General features: G+C 44.2%; 1 protein-coding gene across 3 annotated transcripts in view; it reads left to right on the top strand.

Annotated features, from left to right (window-relative positions):
- LOC119970446 (coiled-coil domain-containing protein 112) overlaps positions 1 to 16,624 on the top strand; it is a 49,756-nt gene extending 33,132 nt beyond the window's left edge. For all 3 annotated transcript variants that reach the window (XM_038805063.1, XM_038805065.1, XM_038805066.1), the window contains exons 6-10: positions 7,746 to 8,130; positions 12,286 to 12,702; positions 13,050 to 13,145; positions 16,273 to 16,391; positions 16,504 to 16,624. In XM_038805063.1, the coding sequence (XP_038660991.1) occupies positions 7,746 to 8,130; positions 12,286 to 12,702; positions 13,050 to 13,145; positions 16,273 to 16,391; positions 16,504 to 16,534 (1,048 nt within the window). In that variant the 3' untranslated portion in view covers positions 16,535 to 16,624. The remainder of the gene's footprint in view (positions 1 to 7,745; positions 8,131 to 12,285; positions 12,703 to 13,049; positions 13,146 to 16,272; positions 16,392 to 16,503) is intronic.
- The last annotated feature ends 712 nt before the right edge of the window (positions 16,625 to 17,336 follow it).

Here is a 17,336-nt window from a genome sequence, read left to right on the forward strand (position 1 = left end):
TTTCCCTCTTTCCTAACCAGGTACTATCGATCACAGCCTTAAATGTATTCAATATCCAGTCTCCACCTCCTTCTGAGGCAGAGTACCAAAGTTGCACAAATGATTTGAGAGAAAAAAATTCCAAATACCAGTATCCTAAAAGGGCGACCCCTAATTTAAAAACAGTGCCCCTAGTTCTAGACTTACCCACAAGGAGAAACATCCTTTAATTCCCATGCCAAGACCATTCAGGATCTTATATGCTGGAGACTGGGTACTTCAAGCAAATCACCCCTCACTCTTCTGTGCTCCAGTGAAAACATGCCCAGTCTGCCCAATCTTTCCTTATAAGACAACCTGCTTATTCCAAGTGTCAATATAGTAAACCTCTAAATGCCTCCAGCAGTAAATATTCATTCACACCTTTCCTTAAATAAGGAGACCTAAACTGCACACAGTACTCCTGATGTGGTCTCACCAATGCTCTGTATAACTAAAGCATAGTATCCTTACTTTTATGGTTCCACTTCTCTCAAAATAAAGAACAGCATGCATCTAGATACCTCTGCACCTCAGAAAGCTCAGTCGTTCTCCTTTCAAGTAATACATAGAACATAGAACATTACAGCGCAGTACAGGCCCTTCGGCCCACGATGTTGCGCCGTCCTGTGAAACCCCTCTAAAGTCCCTCTACACTATTCCCTTATCGTCCATATGCCTATCCAATGACCATTTGAATGCGTTTAGTGTTGGCGAGTCCACTACTGTTGCAGGCAGGGCATTCCACACCCCTACTACTCTCTGAGTAAAGAACCTACCTCTGACATCTGTCCTATATCTATCTCCCCTCAATTTAAAGCTATGTCCCCTCGTGCTGGACATCACCATTCGAGGAAAAAGGCTCTCACTGTCCACCCTATCTAATCCTCTGATCATCTTGTATGCCTCAATTAAGTCACCTCTTAACCTTCTTCTCTCTAACGAAAACAGCCTCAAGTCCTTCAGCCTTTCCTCATATGATCTTCCCTCCATGAAAATGAAATGAAAATGAAATGAAAATCGCTTATTGTCACGAGTAGGCTTCAATGAAGTTACTGTGAAAAGCCCCTAGTCGCCACATTCCGGCGCCTGTCCGGGGAGGCTGGTACGGGAATTGAACCGTGCTGCTGGCCTGCTTGGTCTGCTTTAAAAGCCAGTGATTTAGCTCAGTGAGCTAAACCAGCCCCTACCAGGCAACATTCTTGTAAATCTCCTCTGTACCCTTTCCAATGCTTCCACATCCTTCCTATAATGTGGCGACCAGAACTGCACACAATACTCCAACTGCGGCCGCACCAGTCCTCCTACTATAGTGAGCAATTTCACATTTGCTACATTATACTCCATCTGCCAGATGTTTGCCCACTTAATCAACCAATCTACATCCGTCCTTTGTCCTGCTCACAACATATTTTCTTACCTATTTTTATGTCATCTACCATACCTTCACTCCCCTCATCTAAGCCATTGATATAAATTGTAAAAGTTTGAAGCCCGAGCAGACCCCTGTGGGACTCCAATTGTTACATCCTGCCAATCGTTACATCCTACCAATCTGAAAAACACCCATTTATGCATATTCTTGTTTTCTGCCAGCCGACCAATCTTTTATCCACGCTAATATGTTATCCCCCACACCATGGGCTTTTATTTTCTGCAATAACCTTTGATGTGGCACCTTATCACATGCCTTCTTGAAATCCAAGTACAGTACATCTACAGGCTCCGCGTTATCCACAGCACATGTTAATGTAACCTGTTCTTTGGTTGGTTCCAGAATGTGCTGCTCTATTAATAGCACTTTGAAGAACTCCTCAACCAGGCTACGACTGCCAATTTGATTTTTCCAGTTTATATGTAGATTAAAATTACCCACTGTACTTTTATCACAAGCACCCAATATTTCTTCTTGTATACTTTGTCCTACGTTGTGGTTACTGTTAGGGGATTTGGAGGCACTTCCACTAGTGACATCTTTACCCCCTATTCCTCATCTCCACCCAAACCAATTCTATATCGTGATCTCCTTAACCAAAGTCATCTCTAACTATTGCACTAATGCCACCTTTGATTAACAAAGCTACCCCTCCATCTTAACGAAGTGCCTATTTTTCTTGAATGTCATATGCCCCCAAAATTTAAGGAACAAATCCTTTTCATCCTTCAGCCACGTCTCTGTAATGTTTAATAGATCATATTTATTTACTTCAAAGTACTCTACCCATTCATTTACTTTGTTATGAATGCTACTTATGTTCAGATCCAGAGTCTTTAGTTTTTTCTTTTTGTTATCTTTGTAACATCTAGTCTTGGCTGTTAATTTATTCAGAGTTTTTTTTTCTCTGTCCTTTTCTTGCCATTCTCTGACTCTCATTTCCCATATTACTATTTTGCTTTTCTCCTTGATTTGATCTCCTACACCCCCCCCCCCCCCCCCCCCCCGCTCGTTGAATTTAAAGCCCTCCCTACTTACGCAGTGCGCAACAGTGAGCTCCAGTATGTGGTCTCACTAACGCCCTATACAACTGTCGCAAAACATCCTTACTTTTAAGAACAAAGAAAAGTACAGCACAGGAACAGGCCCTTCAGCCCTCCAAGCCTGATCCGACCATGCTGCCCGTCTAAACTAAAATCTTCCACACTTTGGGGTCCGTATCCCTCTATTCGCTTCCTATTTGTGTATTTGTCAAGGTGGCCCTTAAACGCCACTATCATCCCTGCTTCCACCACCTCCTCCGGCAGCGAGTTCCAGGCACCCACTACCCTCTGTATAAAAAAAAAACTTGCCTCGTACATCTCTAAACCTTGCCCCTCACACCTTAAACCTATACCTTCTAGTAATTGACCCCTCTATGCTGGGAAAAAGTCTCTGACTATCCATTCTGTCAATGCCCCTCATAATTTTCAGACCTTTATCAGGTCGCCCCTCAACCTTCTTTGTTCCAATGAGAACAAACCAAGTTTATTCAACCTCTCCTCATAGCTAATGCCCTCCATACGAGGCAACAGCCTGGTAAATCTCTTCTGCGCCCTCTCTAAAGCCTCCACATCCTTCTGATAGTGTGGCGACCAGAATTGAACGCTATACTCCAAGTGTGGCCTAACTAAGGTTCTATACAGCTGCAACATGACTTGCCAGTACCTTCTCCACCTGTGTTGCCCCTTTCACTGACATGTGGACCTGTACACCTAGATCTCTCTGACTGTCAATACTCTTGAGGGTTTGACCATTTACTGTATATTCCCTACCTGTATTAGACCTTCCAAAATTGATTATCTCACATTTGTCCGGATCAAACGCCATCTGCCATCTCTCCGCCCAAGTCTCCAGACGATCTAAATCCTGCTGTATCCTCTGACAGTCCTCATCGCTATCCGCAATTCCACCAACCTTTGTGTCATCTGCAAACTTACTAATCAGACCAGTTACATTTTCCTCCAAATCATTTATATATACTACGAACAGCAAAGGTCCCAGCACTGATCCCTGCGGAACACCACTCGTCACAGCCCTCCAATCAGAAAAGCACCCTTCTATTGCTACTCTCTGCCTTCTATGACATAGCCAGTTGTGTATCCATCTTGCCAGCTCACCTCTGATCCCGTGTGACTTCACCTTTTGTACCAGTCTGCCACGAGGGACCTTGTCAAAGGCCTTACTGAAGTCCATATAGACAACATCCACTGCCCTACCTGCATCAATCATCTTTGTGACCTCCTCGAAAAAAAGGTTAGTGAGATACGACCTCCCCTTCACAAAACCGTGCTGCGTCTCGCTGATACGTCCACTTACTTCCAAATGGGAGTAGATCCTGTCTTGAAGAATTCTCTCCAGTAATTTCCCTACCACTGACGTAAGGCTCATCGGCCTGTAGTACCTGGATTGTCCTTGCTACCCTTCTTAAACAAAGGAACAACATTGGCTATTCTCCAGTCCTCCGGGACATCACCTGAAGACAGTGAGGATCCAAAGATTTCTGTCAAGGCCTCAGCAATTTCCTCTCTTGCCCTCCTTCAGTATTCTGGGGTAGATCCCATCAGGCCCTGGGGACTTATCCACCTTAATATTTTTCAAGACGCCCAACACCTCGTCTTTTTGGATCTCAATGTGACCCAGGCTATCTACACACCCTTCTCCAGACTCAACATCCACCAATTCATTCTCTTTGGTAAATACTGATGCAAAGTATTAATTTAGTACTTCGCCCATTTCCTCTGGCTCCACACATAGATTCCCTCCCCTGTCCTTCAGTGGGCTAACCCTTTCCCTGGCTACCCTCTTACTTTTTATGTACATGTAAAAAGCCGTGGGATTTTCCTTAACCCTATTTGCCAATGACTTTTCGTGACCCCTTTTAGCCCTCCTGACTCCTTGCTTAAGTTCATTCCTACTTTCCATATTCCACACAGGCTTTGTCTGTTCCCAGCCTTCTCGCCATGACAAATGCCTCCTTTTTCTTTTTGACAAGGCCTACAATATCTTTCGTTATCCAAGGTTCCCGAAATTTGCCATGTTTGTCCTTCTTCCTCACAGGAACATGCCGGTCCTGAATTCCATTTGAAAGCCTTGCATATGTCAGATGTTGATTTACCCTCAAACAGCTGCCCCCAATCTAGGTTCTTCAGTTACCGCCTAATATCATTATAATTAGCCTTGCCCCAATTGAGTTCATTCACCCTAGGACCACTGTTATATCCTTGTCCACCAGCACTTTAAAACTTACTGAATTGTGGTCACTGTTCCCGAAATGCTCCCCTACTGAAACTTCTACCACTTGGCCGGGTCTCATTCCCCAATACCAGGTCCAGTACAGCCCCATCCCTAGTTGGACTATTTACATATTGTTTTAAGAAGCCCTCCTGGATGCTCCTTAAAAACTCTGCCCGTCCAAGCCCCTAGCACTAAGTGAGTCCCAGTCAATATTGGGGAAGTTAAAGTCTCCCATCACAATACCCCTGTTGCTTTTGCTCCTTTCCAAAATCTGTCTACCTATCTGTTCATCTATCTCCTGCTGGCTGTTGGGAGGCCTGTAGTAAACCTCCAACATTGTGACTGCACTCTTCTTATTCCTGATCTCTACCCAGATAGCCTCACTGCCCTCGGAGGTGTCCTCCCGCAGTACAGCTGTGATATTCTCCCTAACCAGTAGCGCAACTCCTCCACCCCTTTTACATCCCCCTCTATCCTGCCTGAAACATCTAAATCCTGGAACGTTTAGCTGCCAATCCTGTCCTTCCCTCAATCAGGTCTCAGTAATGGCAACAACATCATAGTTCCAGGTACCAATCCAAGGTCTAAGTTCATCTGCCTTACCTATTATACTTCTTGCATTAAAACATATGCACTTCAGGCCACCAAGTCCTGCTGTTTTCAGCAATATCTCCCTGTCTGCTCTTCCTCAGAGGCATGCTGGCTCTATTTCCTAATTCTCACTCAATCTTTTCACCTTCTGATCTATTGCTCCGGTAGCCATCCCCCTGCCATACTAGTTTAAACTCTCCCGTGTGACACGAGCAAACCTCGCGGCCAGGATATTTATTCCTCTCCAGTATAGATGCAACCCGTCGCCCTTATACAGGTCACACCTGCCCCGGAAGACCTCCCAGGGGTCCAGATAACTGAAACCCTCCCTCCTACACCAGCTGTTTAGCCACGTGTTTAGCTGCTCTATCTTCCTATTTCTAGCTTCACTGGCACGTGGCACAGGGAGTAATCCCGAGATTACAATCCTTGAGGTCCTGTCTTTTAACTTTCTGCCTCGCTCCCTGAACTCCTGCTGCAGGACTTTATCCCCCTTCCTGCCTATGTTGTTAGTACCAATATGTACCATGGCCTCTGCCTGTTTGCCCTGCCCCTTCAGGAATTCCGCTACCCCTTCTGAGACATCCTGGACCCTGGCACCAGGGAGGCAACATACCATCCTGGAGTCTCTTTCACGTCCACAGAAGCACCTATCTATGCCCCTGACTATAGAGTCCCCTATGACTATTGCTCTTCTGCATTTTGACCCTCCCTGCTGAACATCAGAGTCAGCTGTGGTGTCACTGCTCTGGTTGCTGCTGTTTTCCCCCTGATAGGCTATTTCATCCAAAAGTATCCAAAGTACCTGTTCGAGTGGGGGACAACCACAGAAGATTCCTGCACTGACTGCCTGTCCCTTCTGGTTGTCACCCATCTCTCTGCCTGTATCTTGGGTGTGACCACATCTACATAACTGCTATCTATGACGCTTTCCGCCACCTGCATGCTCCTAAGTGCATCCATCTGCTGCTCCAATCGAACCATGCGGTCTGTGGGGAGCTCCAGTTGGGTGCACTTTCTGCAGATGTAGCCATCAGGGACGCTGGAAGCCTCCAGGACCTGCCACATCTCACAGTCAGAGCACTGCACCCCTCTAATTGACATTGTGTTAACTAATCAATACATTAAATCAAAAAATAAATTTTTTAAAAGTTACTGTTTACTATGTATCCTAGCACTAGATTTCTACTATAAATGTAAATGTTAAATATAGTACTCTCCGGTCTCTGGCTTAGATACCCCTCTAATTTATGATTAAGTAATTAATTAATTATGTTTAATTATTTTAACAATGTTTAATTTTTAAATTTTGTGCAGGTTCCCTCCCACCCAATCAGACCACAGCTTTCCTGTGACGTCACTTTTCACTATCCCCCCCCCCCCCCCCCCCAAGTTGGATCACTCAGAATAGCAGAATATTTATCACTTACCTGTTCCCAAGCTGCTCCCCGGCTCTCTCACTCACTCTCCCACTCCCGAAAATGAAGGCCGCTGGAATTTGGGAGTAAGATTTTATGCCACCTACCTTCCCAGGGTGCTCCCTTGGTTTTCTCCCTGCTTCCCAGAATGCACTCTGGATCTCTTCCTGCAGATTACGAGTTACAAAGCCAAACGAAGAAAACAGAACAAAAAGGGAAACAGCACCTCCTTCCACTAAAGCCAAACAAAGAAAACAGAACAAAAAGGGAAACAGCACCTCCTTCCACTCCGCGCCGAATCACCACACTACCCTAACTTACCAAGTTCCAATTCCCACCCTGGCTGTGCCTCACTCAGCATGTGTCTCCTTCAAGTGCACAGCTTAATTTTATATTACCGTATATTCCCCTTGCAATGGCTGACAACGTTACATTTGCCTTCCTAATCACTTGCTCTAACTGCATACTAACTTTGAGATTATGTACCAAGACACCCAGTTCCTTCGAGTTTGGAATTCTGCGATTTGCCTCCATTTAAATAATAATCTGTTTTTCAAATGTTCCTGCTAAAGTGCACAAGTTCACATTTTGCCACATTATAGTCATTATAGCACATTTTGTCCCACTCACTTAACCTATCTAATCTCTTTGCAGACTCCTTATGTCCTCTTCAAACCTACTCTTCTGCCTATCTTTGTATCATAAGTAAAGTTAGCAACCATGAATTTGGTCCCCTCGTCCAAGTCGTTGCTATATATTGTGAATAGTTAGGGCCCCAGCACTGACCCCTACGGTATGCTTGTACATCTTGCCAACCCAGAAATGAACTATTCATGCCTATTCATTAACCAATCCCCTATGCATTTTAATATGTTATCCCCAACGCCGTGAGCTATTTTGTTGAGTAATCTTTGCTGTGGCACTTTATCCAAATGCTTTGGTACATCCACAGGTTCCCCATTATCCACGTTGTTTGTTACATGTTTTCTGTTCCATTTTTAATTAAGATACAAAGAATTTCTGAAGGAAGAAAAGACTACCACTCAGGAAATTTCAGCTGTGGAAAAAAAAATTGAAGTATGGGCCCAGACTCCAACCATAACCATGACACCCAAGACTACTGTAGCAAAAGGAGCATCAATTAAATCTGGTCCAGACAATGTATTGGTTGAAATTGCTGAGTTTGATCAGTTCCTTCAGCAGACTGGACGCCAAGGTGGCTGGGATGATTTTGACCATCATAACTTTCTCAAAGTCTGGATAAAACACAAAGGAAAACCATCATTCATTGAAGAAGCTTTGCAGTATTTGGTTGGGAGGACCCATGAGGATATAATGCAGCATGTGCAATGGTACCAAGACTTTCTCTTTCTGGAAGAGAGGCAGAAAGAGGTAGGATATGGAAATATTTGGTTAGAATATTTATAAGTGTTGAGTAGAATTGTAATTTAGGAGCTCAGTTTCTTTTCCCCTTTCTTTCTGGAAGGATTCACTGCACACAGAAAACTCTCTTTGGTTCTGTTGAGATAGTTATACTTCCTATTCAGTAGCAAGCTAATGTTTTAATTTATCTGTTGATTTTGAAACTAAGAAATGCATAGAATAAAATGAAAATCATAACATATCCATTTCAGTAGTGCAGCAAGTAGAGCTTCAATGTATTAGTGGTGCAATTTAGGCTCACACCTTCACTCTACCATGAGGGAACCTGTGGAATTCAGTACGGAATTCTGTGCAGAAAGGGAAAATCAGAGGCTCAGTACTGTCGTGCTTTTGTGTAAATCCTGGCATTCAGAATGAAATTATTTGAGATTATACTATAATGGAGTTCATGTGGTGACATGTATGTGGAGGTCGCAAATTGGGTGGCTCCTGCTAGAGTTTTAGTTTTTAGCCCTTTTCACCCAGATTTGGGGTGGGTGGGGAACGTTTTGTGTAATTGATCTCTAGAAAAGTTACAGCAACTAAAGGATGTTGAGACCCCAGAAGAAGAATACGGGGTGAAAAGGTGCAAGCGATTGTTCACCTTGGGAGCTCGGGTTCAGTACGGAATTCTGTGGGGGGAAAGATGGTGGGAGCAAGCTCGTCGGGTGGGGCCACAGCCATTACAACGGACACGCAGCTTGAAGTGATGGTGGTGGAGTATGAGCGTCAGTTCGCCAAACATTTTGATTGGCATCAAAAGGGAATGATGGCCTCACTGAAAAAGTTGGTGGGTGATAGATACCCTGGCCCTGATAGAGGAGGCTCTGGGAAAGATGTCGACAGCTGGAGCAAAGAGAGGTGTTGAAGGGGATGGGGGAGGCATTGTTGCGGCATAGTGACAAGTTCACCTTGATTGGTGAGTAACTGTGGAAGGTGCAAGAGAGTAACAAAGGTCTGAGAGCCAAAGTGGAGGACCTGGAGAACAGGTCACGATGGCAGCATCTGTGGATTGTGGGAGGTCTCGCCCACAGTGGTCTGGGAGGTGCTGAAAGTGGTGGTGAGGGGCGAGATCATATTGTTTAAAGCTCAAGTGGACAGGGAGGTGAGAGGAGCAGCAACAGCTGGTGGAGGAAATTCTGGAAGTGGATGGGAAGTATGCGAAGGATTCTTCTCTGGAACTCCTGGTGCGGAAGAAGAAATTGCAGGCACGGTTTGACCTTCTGCCTATGGAGAAGGCGGGCGAAGGGGGTAGTGTATGAATATGGGGAGAAGACCAGTCACTTGCTGGTGCGCCAGCGCCGCCAGCAGGCGGCTGCACGAGAAATTGTTCGGGTTCAGAATGGGGAAGTGGAATTGGTGGTGGCGCCACTGCAGTTGAACAAGCATTTGGGGAGTTCTATAAAGAGTTGTATAGGTCGGAACCCCCCAGGGGACGAGTCGGATATGAGGGATGTTTTTGGGGGGGATGGGGCATGAGAGGAAGAGAGGACATGGCCGGAAGAGCAGGTGGAGATCAAGGAGGTTCGGGCGGTGATTGGGAAGATGCAAACAGACAAGGGACCGGAGTCTAATGGGCTCACGGTGGAGTTTTATTAAATCTTTTTGGACAGGCTGGCACTGCTGTTGGTGGAAATGTCCGAAGATGCTGTGGTTAAGAGGGTACCCCCGGAGACGATAGGATAGGCATCCATCTCGATGTTGTTAAAAAAAGGATAAGGACCTGGTGGAGTGTGGGTCGTACAGATTAATATCTCTGCTAAATGTGGATGTCAAACTCCTGGCCAAGGTGCTGGCAGTTAGATTGGAAGACTGCCATCCACAGGTGATTGGGGAAGATTAAATGGGTTTCGGAAAGGGTAGGCAGTTGTCTTCGAACGTGCGGCATTTGTTAAATGTGGTGCTCTCCCCATCGGGGGGGGGGGGGGGGGGGGGGGAGGGGGTTGGATGTGGACAAAGCTTTTGACCATGTAGAGTGGAGCTATTCGTTTGCGGTGTTGGAGAGGTTTGGGATTGAGCCTAAGTTTGTGGTGTGGGTCAAATTGTGATGTAGGGAACCAAAGGTGCGAGTGTGCACGAATGAGGTGAATTCAGGGTTCTTTCAGTTACATGGGAGAACACGGCAGGGGTGCCCCATGTTCCCCCCCCCCCCTCCCCCCCCGCCTGTTTACGCTGACGATAAAGCCCTTGGCCATTGTGCTGAGGTGCTGGAATAAGGGGAAGGGGATAGTGAATGGGGGTCTGTGGAGCATAGTGTTTCTTTGTATCCTAGTGATTCATTGTTCTACATCTCCAACCCAGGTTCCACGGTGGGGGATATAATGGGGCTGCTCAGGGGATTCGGGGCATTTTCAGGTTATAAATTCAATCTGGAAAAGAGCGAGTGTTTTCTGGTGTCTCCTCTGGGGCAGGAGCCAATCTGGGGGTTTGCTGTTTCGAGTGGGGACTACCCACTTTAGGTACCTAGGTTGCTTGGGATTGGACCAGGCTTTGTAAATTGAATTTCACGAGCCTGGTGGCGAGGGTCAAGGGAGTTTTATTGAGGTGGGTCAGCCTTCCCCTATTGTTGGAAGGCCGGGTGCAGACAGTAAAGGTGAATATTTTGCCACAGTTTTTATTCTTATTTCAGTGCCTACCGGTCTTTTGGCTGAAAATGTTTTTTATGGAGTTGGAATGGTTTCTTTCATCGTTTTTTGGGCAGATAAGGTAGTAAGGAGTAGGAAGAGAGGGCAACAGTCAGGAGGCCTGGCCCTTCGAAACCTGTTGTATTATTATTGGGCAGCGAAAGCCTAGAAGGTGCAGAGTTGGGGTCAGGAGCCTGAGGCTTTCTGTGTGAAGTTGGAGGCAGGCTCTTAAAAGGGGTTGGGATTGCGGACGCTGGCAATGGCGCCACTCCCTTTAGCCCCAGGGAAGTATTCAGGAAGTCCGGTGGTGGTGGCCACGCTGAAGATATGGAGTCAATTTCAGCAGCACTTTAGGTTAGGACCGAGGTTGATGTTGATCCGGGAGAATAGTGTTTGAACCGAGGAGGCTAGATGCTTGGTTTTCAGGGTTGGGACGAGCAGGGACTTATTTTTAGAAAGGTAGTTTCCAAGTTTGGAGGAGTTGATGCAGAATTTTGGGATTCCACGGGGGTAGGCCTTAAGGTATATGCAGGTGCGGGACTTTGCAAAGAACGTTTTCTGACTTTTCTGGAGACGCCACCTTCCTCGTGTTGACAGTGATGGGGCTGGAGGAGGCGGTCATCTTGGTGATTTATGGGAGGATATTAGAGAAGGATTGGGTGTCTTTGGAGGGGGTTAAGGCTAAGTGGAAGGAAAAGCTGGGGATAGCACTGGAGGAGGGGTTGTGGTCTGAGGTGCTGCGGAGGGTTGAATGCCTCGACCTCGTGCGTGAGGCTGGGGTTGTTGCAACTAAAGGTGGTGCATAGGGCACACCTGACAAAGTTGAGGATGAGCCACTTGTTTGAGAGGGTAGAGGACATTTGCGAGCGGTGTTGGAGGGGTCCCGCCAATTATGTACATATGGTCCTGCCCGAGGTTGGAGAGATTTTGGAGATCGTTTTTTAGCATCATGTTAGCGATCTTGCACATGGATTTGGAACCCAGACCCATGGGGGGATAATTTGGGATGTCAGACTTGACAGCTGCAGACAGGAACGGGGGCAGATGTTTTGGCCTTTGTCTCGCTGATTGCTCGCAGGCAGGTCCTATTGGGGTGGAGGTCAACTTCTCCGCCCTGTGCCTCGGTATGGCTGAGGGATTTGATGGAATTCCTGTATTTGGAGACGGTCAAGTTTATTTTGAGGGGTGCGCGTGAGCGGTTCCACAAGAGATTGGGTTTGTTTATAACGCACATTAAAGAGTTGGTTACAGTCAACTACTAGTGCTGGGGTGAGGGAATGGATCTTCTGTTGGGTGTTATTGGGGTGTTTGGGGTTGTAGGGGGCATTGAGGGGTTTTTGTTGTTTTGTTTTGCGTTGTTGGGTTGTATACTTAAAATCGAATGAAATTTTTAAAAACAAATTACAATGCAGTATGAAGCCCTAAATCACCTTATTAGAACCAGTAGCCCTGGGAAGGAGACTGTCATCGTTGCTAATTTGAATCTCTGATGAACTTTCAGGCTATTCAGAAATGGAAAACAAAGAAACAATATGAAAAAGTGACGCTGCTGAGGATGCAAGTACAGACAGAAGAGGAACTAGATGCAGTTTATCGAGCTAAAGAAAAGGCAAAACAGCTCCAGCTTCAGAAGGAGAGAAAAGAACGGGAAGCTCTTCTGCAATCATGGAAGAAACAGAAAGAACTGGAACTTGCTCTTGAGGAAGAACAAAAAATGAAGGAACAAGTAGAGAAAATGAAAAGGCAAAGGAAGGAAAATCAGAAGCGGCTCGAATTAAAGAGAATGCTCAAAGATTGTGCTGTACAAAAGAAGGAGAAGGAAGAGTTTCTGCAACTGGAAGCGCAAATGAGAGAGGAAGCAGAAAGAGAAGAAAGACAGTGGCTTGTGGCAAGACAGATCTCCAGATTTCAAGACAGGGTGAGTCTTTTAGGCTTGTTAATAAACAATATTTCATAATGTTTCACAATATTTATTGCTATGATAAACTACTTTCGTTCAATTTTTTAATAGTCAAATATGGGAACATAACCTTGTACTTTTTCTCTATTTAATAAAGCATTCTGAGTAAAGTTTTGCATTTTCAAAAGAACGTTTTGAGATGTACGTAATCCTAAAATATGTCACCTTAAATTTTACAGAAATATTTTCAATTTGGCAGTTCGAACGCTTTCAATTTCTCATGAAAGATAGAAAATAGGAAGATATTTTGTGGAAATAAAAATAAACCCAAAGCAATTAGTGAATATTGTTTTTGTACCATACAGGATTTTCAAAAGTTGGAGTGCAAATTAGCAGACAAACAAGCAAAGGAAGAGAAAGAGGATGAACGAGAGAAAAGATTGGCCAAGCTTAAAGAGAAGGTTAATAACATAGTGTGTTTAATATGAGAAAAAACAACTGGCTCATTGGAATTCACTAATTAATCCCTGTTCATTGATCTGAACTTTCTAAAGGGAAGTAATGCTCTGGCAGATAACTCCGATTTCTACTCATTCAAAGGCTGAAAAATAAAGCTAAAACTGTCTGTCCTTCCAGTTACATTTGTAGCTGATTAGTCAAAATGTAATCTGATGGAGATCTGTTACTTTAGTTCCCCCAGCAAAGAAACTTCATGACTGACTTCCAAGGCAAACCTCGTTTTGAATGTTCAAATTCAACCCAGCACTTTGTTAATTTTGAAGATATGAGCTTTTGGACTGAGAAATGTCATGTCAAGGCTGTATTTTGACAGACAAGAGGCAAATGTTTCCTTCTTGGAAGCTTGTCTGTTTATGTGGACAATGTTCCAAGTCTAAATGCCTCTTCTTCCTCTTTATCACTTTATATCTTTGCAATGCTATTAAAAGCAGCTGGTATTAAAGCTGCTTACAAGAAGAAAGGATGAGCAGCTGATTGAAGTGCTTTCAACACCGAGCAGCAGTATTTGGGAATACTATAATAATACCAGTGTGGATTGTGGAGTTTGCACTTTCTTCCCACGTCTACATGGGTTTCCCTCGGGTGCTCCAGTTTCCTCCCACAGTCCAAAGATGTGCCAGTTAGGTGGATTGACCATGCTAAATTGCCACTTAGTGTCCAACGATTAGGTGGGGCTGCAGGGATAGGTTGGGGGTGTTGGGCCTAGGTAGGGTTGGTGCAGACTCGATGGGCCGAATGGCCTCCTGCACTGTAGAGATGCTATTCTACAGTAACGTAGCATTAGTAACATAATAGTGATTTAGGCAGAAGATCACTGGTCTACCTAATTAACTCTTTTAAATCTCTCTATTAATTTTCATACTGCGATCTTGTGAGTAAAGCTCTGGAACCTATTTACTGGCCAAAATTTGCCAAGCTCTAAATAGCCATTGTTAAAACATGCCATTGACTTCAGTTCCAACGACCTGCTGGTAGTTGTGTAACTCCTACTAAAATTAAATTGTCGAGTTTCATTCGACACCAAACATTAATGGGTATGTTCCCTAATCCTTGAGTAATGGGCCGTACAGAGATTTTCAGTATCAAAAATCTCTTGTATGTATGAAAATAAGAACACAAGAAGTTGGGCTGGGTGGGACTGACGTAATATTCATTAGGTTGATTCTGGGTATAGAGGGATTTTCTTATGAAGAGAGGTCGAGTAGGCTGGACCTGTACTCATTGGGAGTTTAGAAGAGTTTGGAGAGGCAACCTTATTGAGACAAATAGGATTCTTAGGGAGCTTGACAATGTAGATGCTGGGAGATTGTTTCCCCTGGTGGGAGAGTCTAGGACCAGCGGGCATAATCTCAGAGCAAGGGGTTGCCCATTTAAGTCTAGGTCATTAAATATTTTAAGGTGGAGATGGACAGACTTTTAATCAGTAAGGGAATCAAGAATTATGGGGATAGGGTGGGAAAATGGAGTTGAGGATTATCATATCCAATCAGTCATGATCTCATTGAATAGTGGAGCAGACCCGATGGGCCCAATGGCCTACTGCTGGCTGCTCCTACATCTTATAATCATACGGAAATGCTATTTTATTTATCTATGTCTTTTACTGAAAACCTGACCTTTGCAACTAATTCAGCCAGTGAAGGCTCAATCTTTCAACGCTGTTTCCATCTCCAAAGTGGATGGTGGGAGCAAACGCAAAGGTTTAATAAGAACCTGTTTAAGGAAAGGTTCATTGGAATAGATGATGTGAAGCAAAAAAGTAAAATTTAATGATTCTGCAACAGGGAATGGAGGAAAGAAAGACGGTTCATAAGTGAAATGTTAAACATATTTATCTTTCTGTATACTTACAGTTTTAAGTTAGGTGTTACAGCCAGAAAGGTTCTAATACTTTAGTCGTCTTGTTACTAAACTGGGTGTTCCAGCATCTGGTACGTTTAGAGCTGGGTCAAGGAAGGTGGAATTCCCTTGCACCTGTTGGCAATCCCAAGGGTTCATTCTACAGGATCATAAACAAATCTAGCAGTATGCTATGCAATTTATATCTACTCACTGGGGAATAGATCAGATACAAAGTATCGTCGCTTGAATATATTTCTTATTCCATACCATGATCTACACAAAACACTGTACTGTTCTTCTGATGGTTGATTCGGTGATTAGCATCCTGATCTCAAGCCATATTTACTTCCGATTAACAGATGAATCTAAATTATTTGAAAACCTAAGTAGCAGGATTTGATATTGATGACATTGCATATTTTTAATGTAGCCACATGTCATAGAAGAGGTAGCCTGGATTATATTGAGAGAACTGGCTTGAAAGTACTTTTGAGTAGGTGAGCAGGCAGCACTTTTGCCTAATTTCCCAAATGAATAAAAATGAGGTTCAAAGCATGCTGCCTAACACCTCCTAAATAGTAACATTTCATCTGTAATTTGGATTGGAAAAAAATAAGAAGTTAATTGTGCCCACTCATTATTATTTTACTGGTAAAATGCCCATTTAACTAAGTTTTGAATGCAACATTCTTGAAATAAATCATTGAATCTTTGATGACTCAGTGGCTAAATTACTGATGTGGTATTGACCTACATAGGCTAAAGAGGCCCCAGGTTCAATCGTTACTAAATTACTGATGTGGTATTGACCTACATAGGCCCCAGGTTCAATTGTTAATCTGTGCTGAGTGAACTGCCGTTCAGAAGAAGTAAAATTAGTAAGTTTTCAGTTACTACTTAGGAATGTGTATAGTGACGGTATGTGTGAGTCGTGGGATTGTGCTTTGCTCTCCACTGATGTAACTGCCCAGATTCATCCATGAACATCAATAGAAAATGCTGGAAAAACTCAGCAAGTCTGGCAGCATCTGTGGAGAGAGAAACAGTTAACATTTTGAGTCCCTGTGACTTTTCTTCAGAACCTGACTCTGAAAAAGAATCCTATGGATTTAAAGTGCCTGTAATAGCTCAATTTGAGACCCCTTCTTTAGGAGAGGGGAAGAAAAGCTGATTTTGAAGTATTCTTGTTTAACATGTAAAACTTTGTTATGCTGCAAATCTATCCAGGTTGATGCTCAAATACCACGAGATCCATCTAGACTATTCAAACCTACCAAAGGTTGGGCGGAACACATAAAAGATACAGGCCAAAATAGTGGCGGGCCTATGCTGTTTCTTCCTCATCGGTAAGTGATTAGCATGGGAAGAATCGCTTAGTAAGAAACAGATGACAAAGTTGAAAATTTGCTTCATTTTCTCTCATATAAACATTGTTTGTTTGCTTGTATTGTTTTTCAGGGCTATTCCATCTTGGAGGCAAGGGATCTAACAGTATCGTTTTGTGAATATTAAAGGATTGAACTGTCTAGTCAAAGTATTTGTTTGCATTATGAAATAAATTTTGACAAACTGAAGGAAATAAAATCGAGTCAATGAGTTGGTGAAAGTTGAAAAGGGGAAAAGAAGCATGAAAATAAAATCAGGAAAGGTAGCAAGGGCTTAATGGTCCAAAAATTAGAGTCATGATTGATTGCTTTCTGCATTCACATAATACCACTTTAAAAGTAGAATCAGAGAGCTAGAAGCATTAATAACTGGAAAAGAATGATATAGTCGCCATATCAGACATAACTTGTGTTTGGACAGCACTAGGTACTTAACATTCTGTCCACCATCTACATCAGCGTTTTTCAAACTCAGCGGCACGACCCGCAGATGGGCGTCGTGAGGGTTGCGGAGCGATCGTTTGTGCCATTCCCCATCGTGAAAATAAGTCAGCAACGGCCGTGAGCAGTCTCTGGTTGCAATGTTTGAGGGGGTGGGGCGGCACAAGGCTGTGCTGTGTGCTGGTCACCACGCATGGGGGCGTGGGGACAGGGGCTGATGGGCATCCACGTGGGCATGCGATGCCAACTGGTGGCCCCAGCTTGGAGCTCTGCTCTGGTGCTCGTCCTCTGCGGGCCGCTTGACTTGTCCCCAGCCACCAATCGGCAGTATGCGACCTACGGCTCCGTAGTCAATCTGTTCAACAACCGGCATAGCGTCTGCTTGTACTCTCACAACCAGAAGTACTGGTCAGCAATCTGTGACTAGGTGGAAGCAGCTACTGGCCAGTGAGAGGGAAGCCAGGC

Source organism: Scyliorhinus canicula, chromosome 8, assembly GCF_902713615.1.
Source record: "Scyliorhinus canicula chromosome 8, sScyCan1.1, whole genome shotgun sequence".
NCBI classification, from domain to species: domain Eukaryota; kingdom Metazoa; phylum Chordata; class Chondrichthyes; order Carcharhiniformes; family Scyliorhinidae; genus Scyliorhinus; species Scyliorhinus canicula.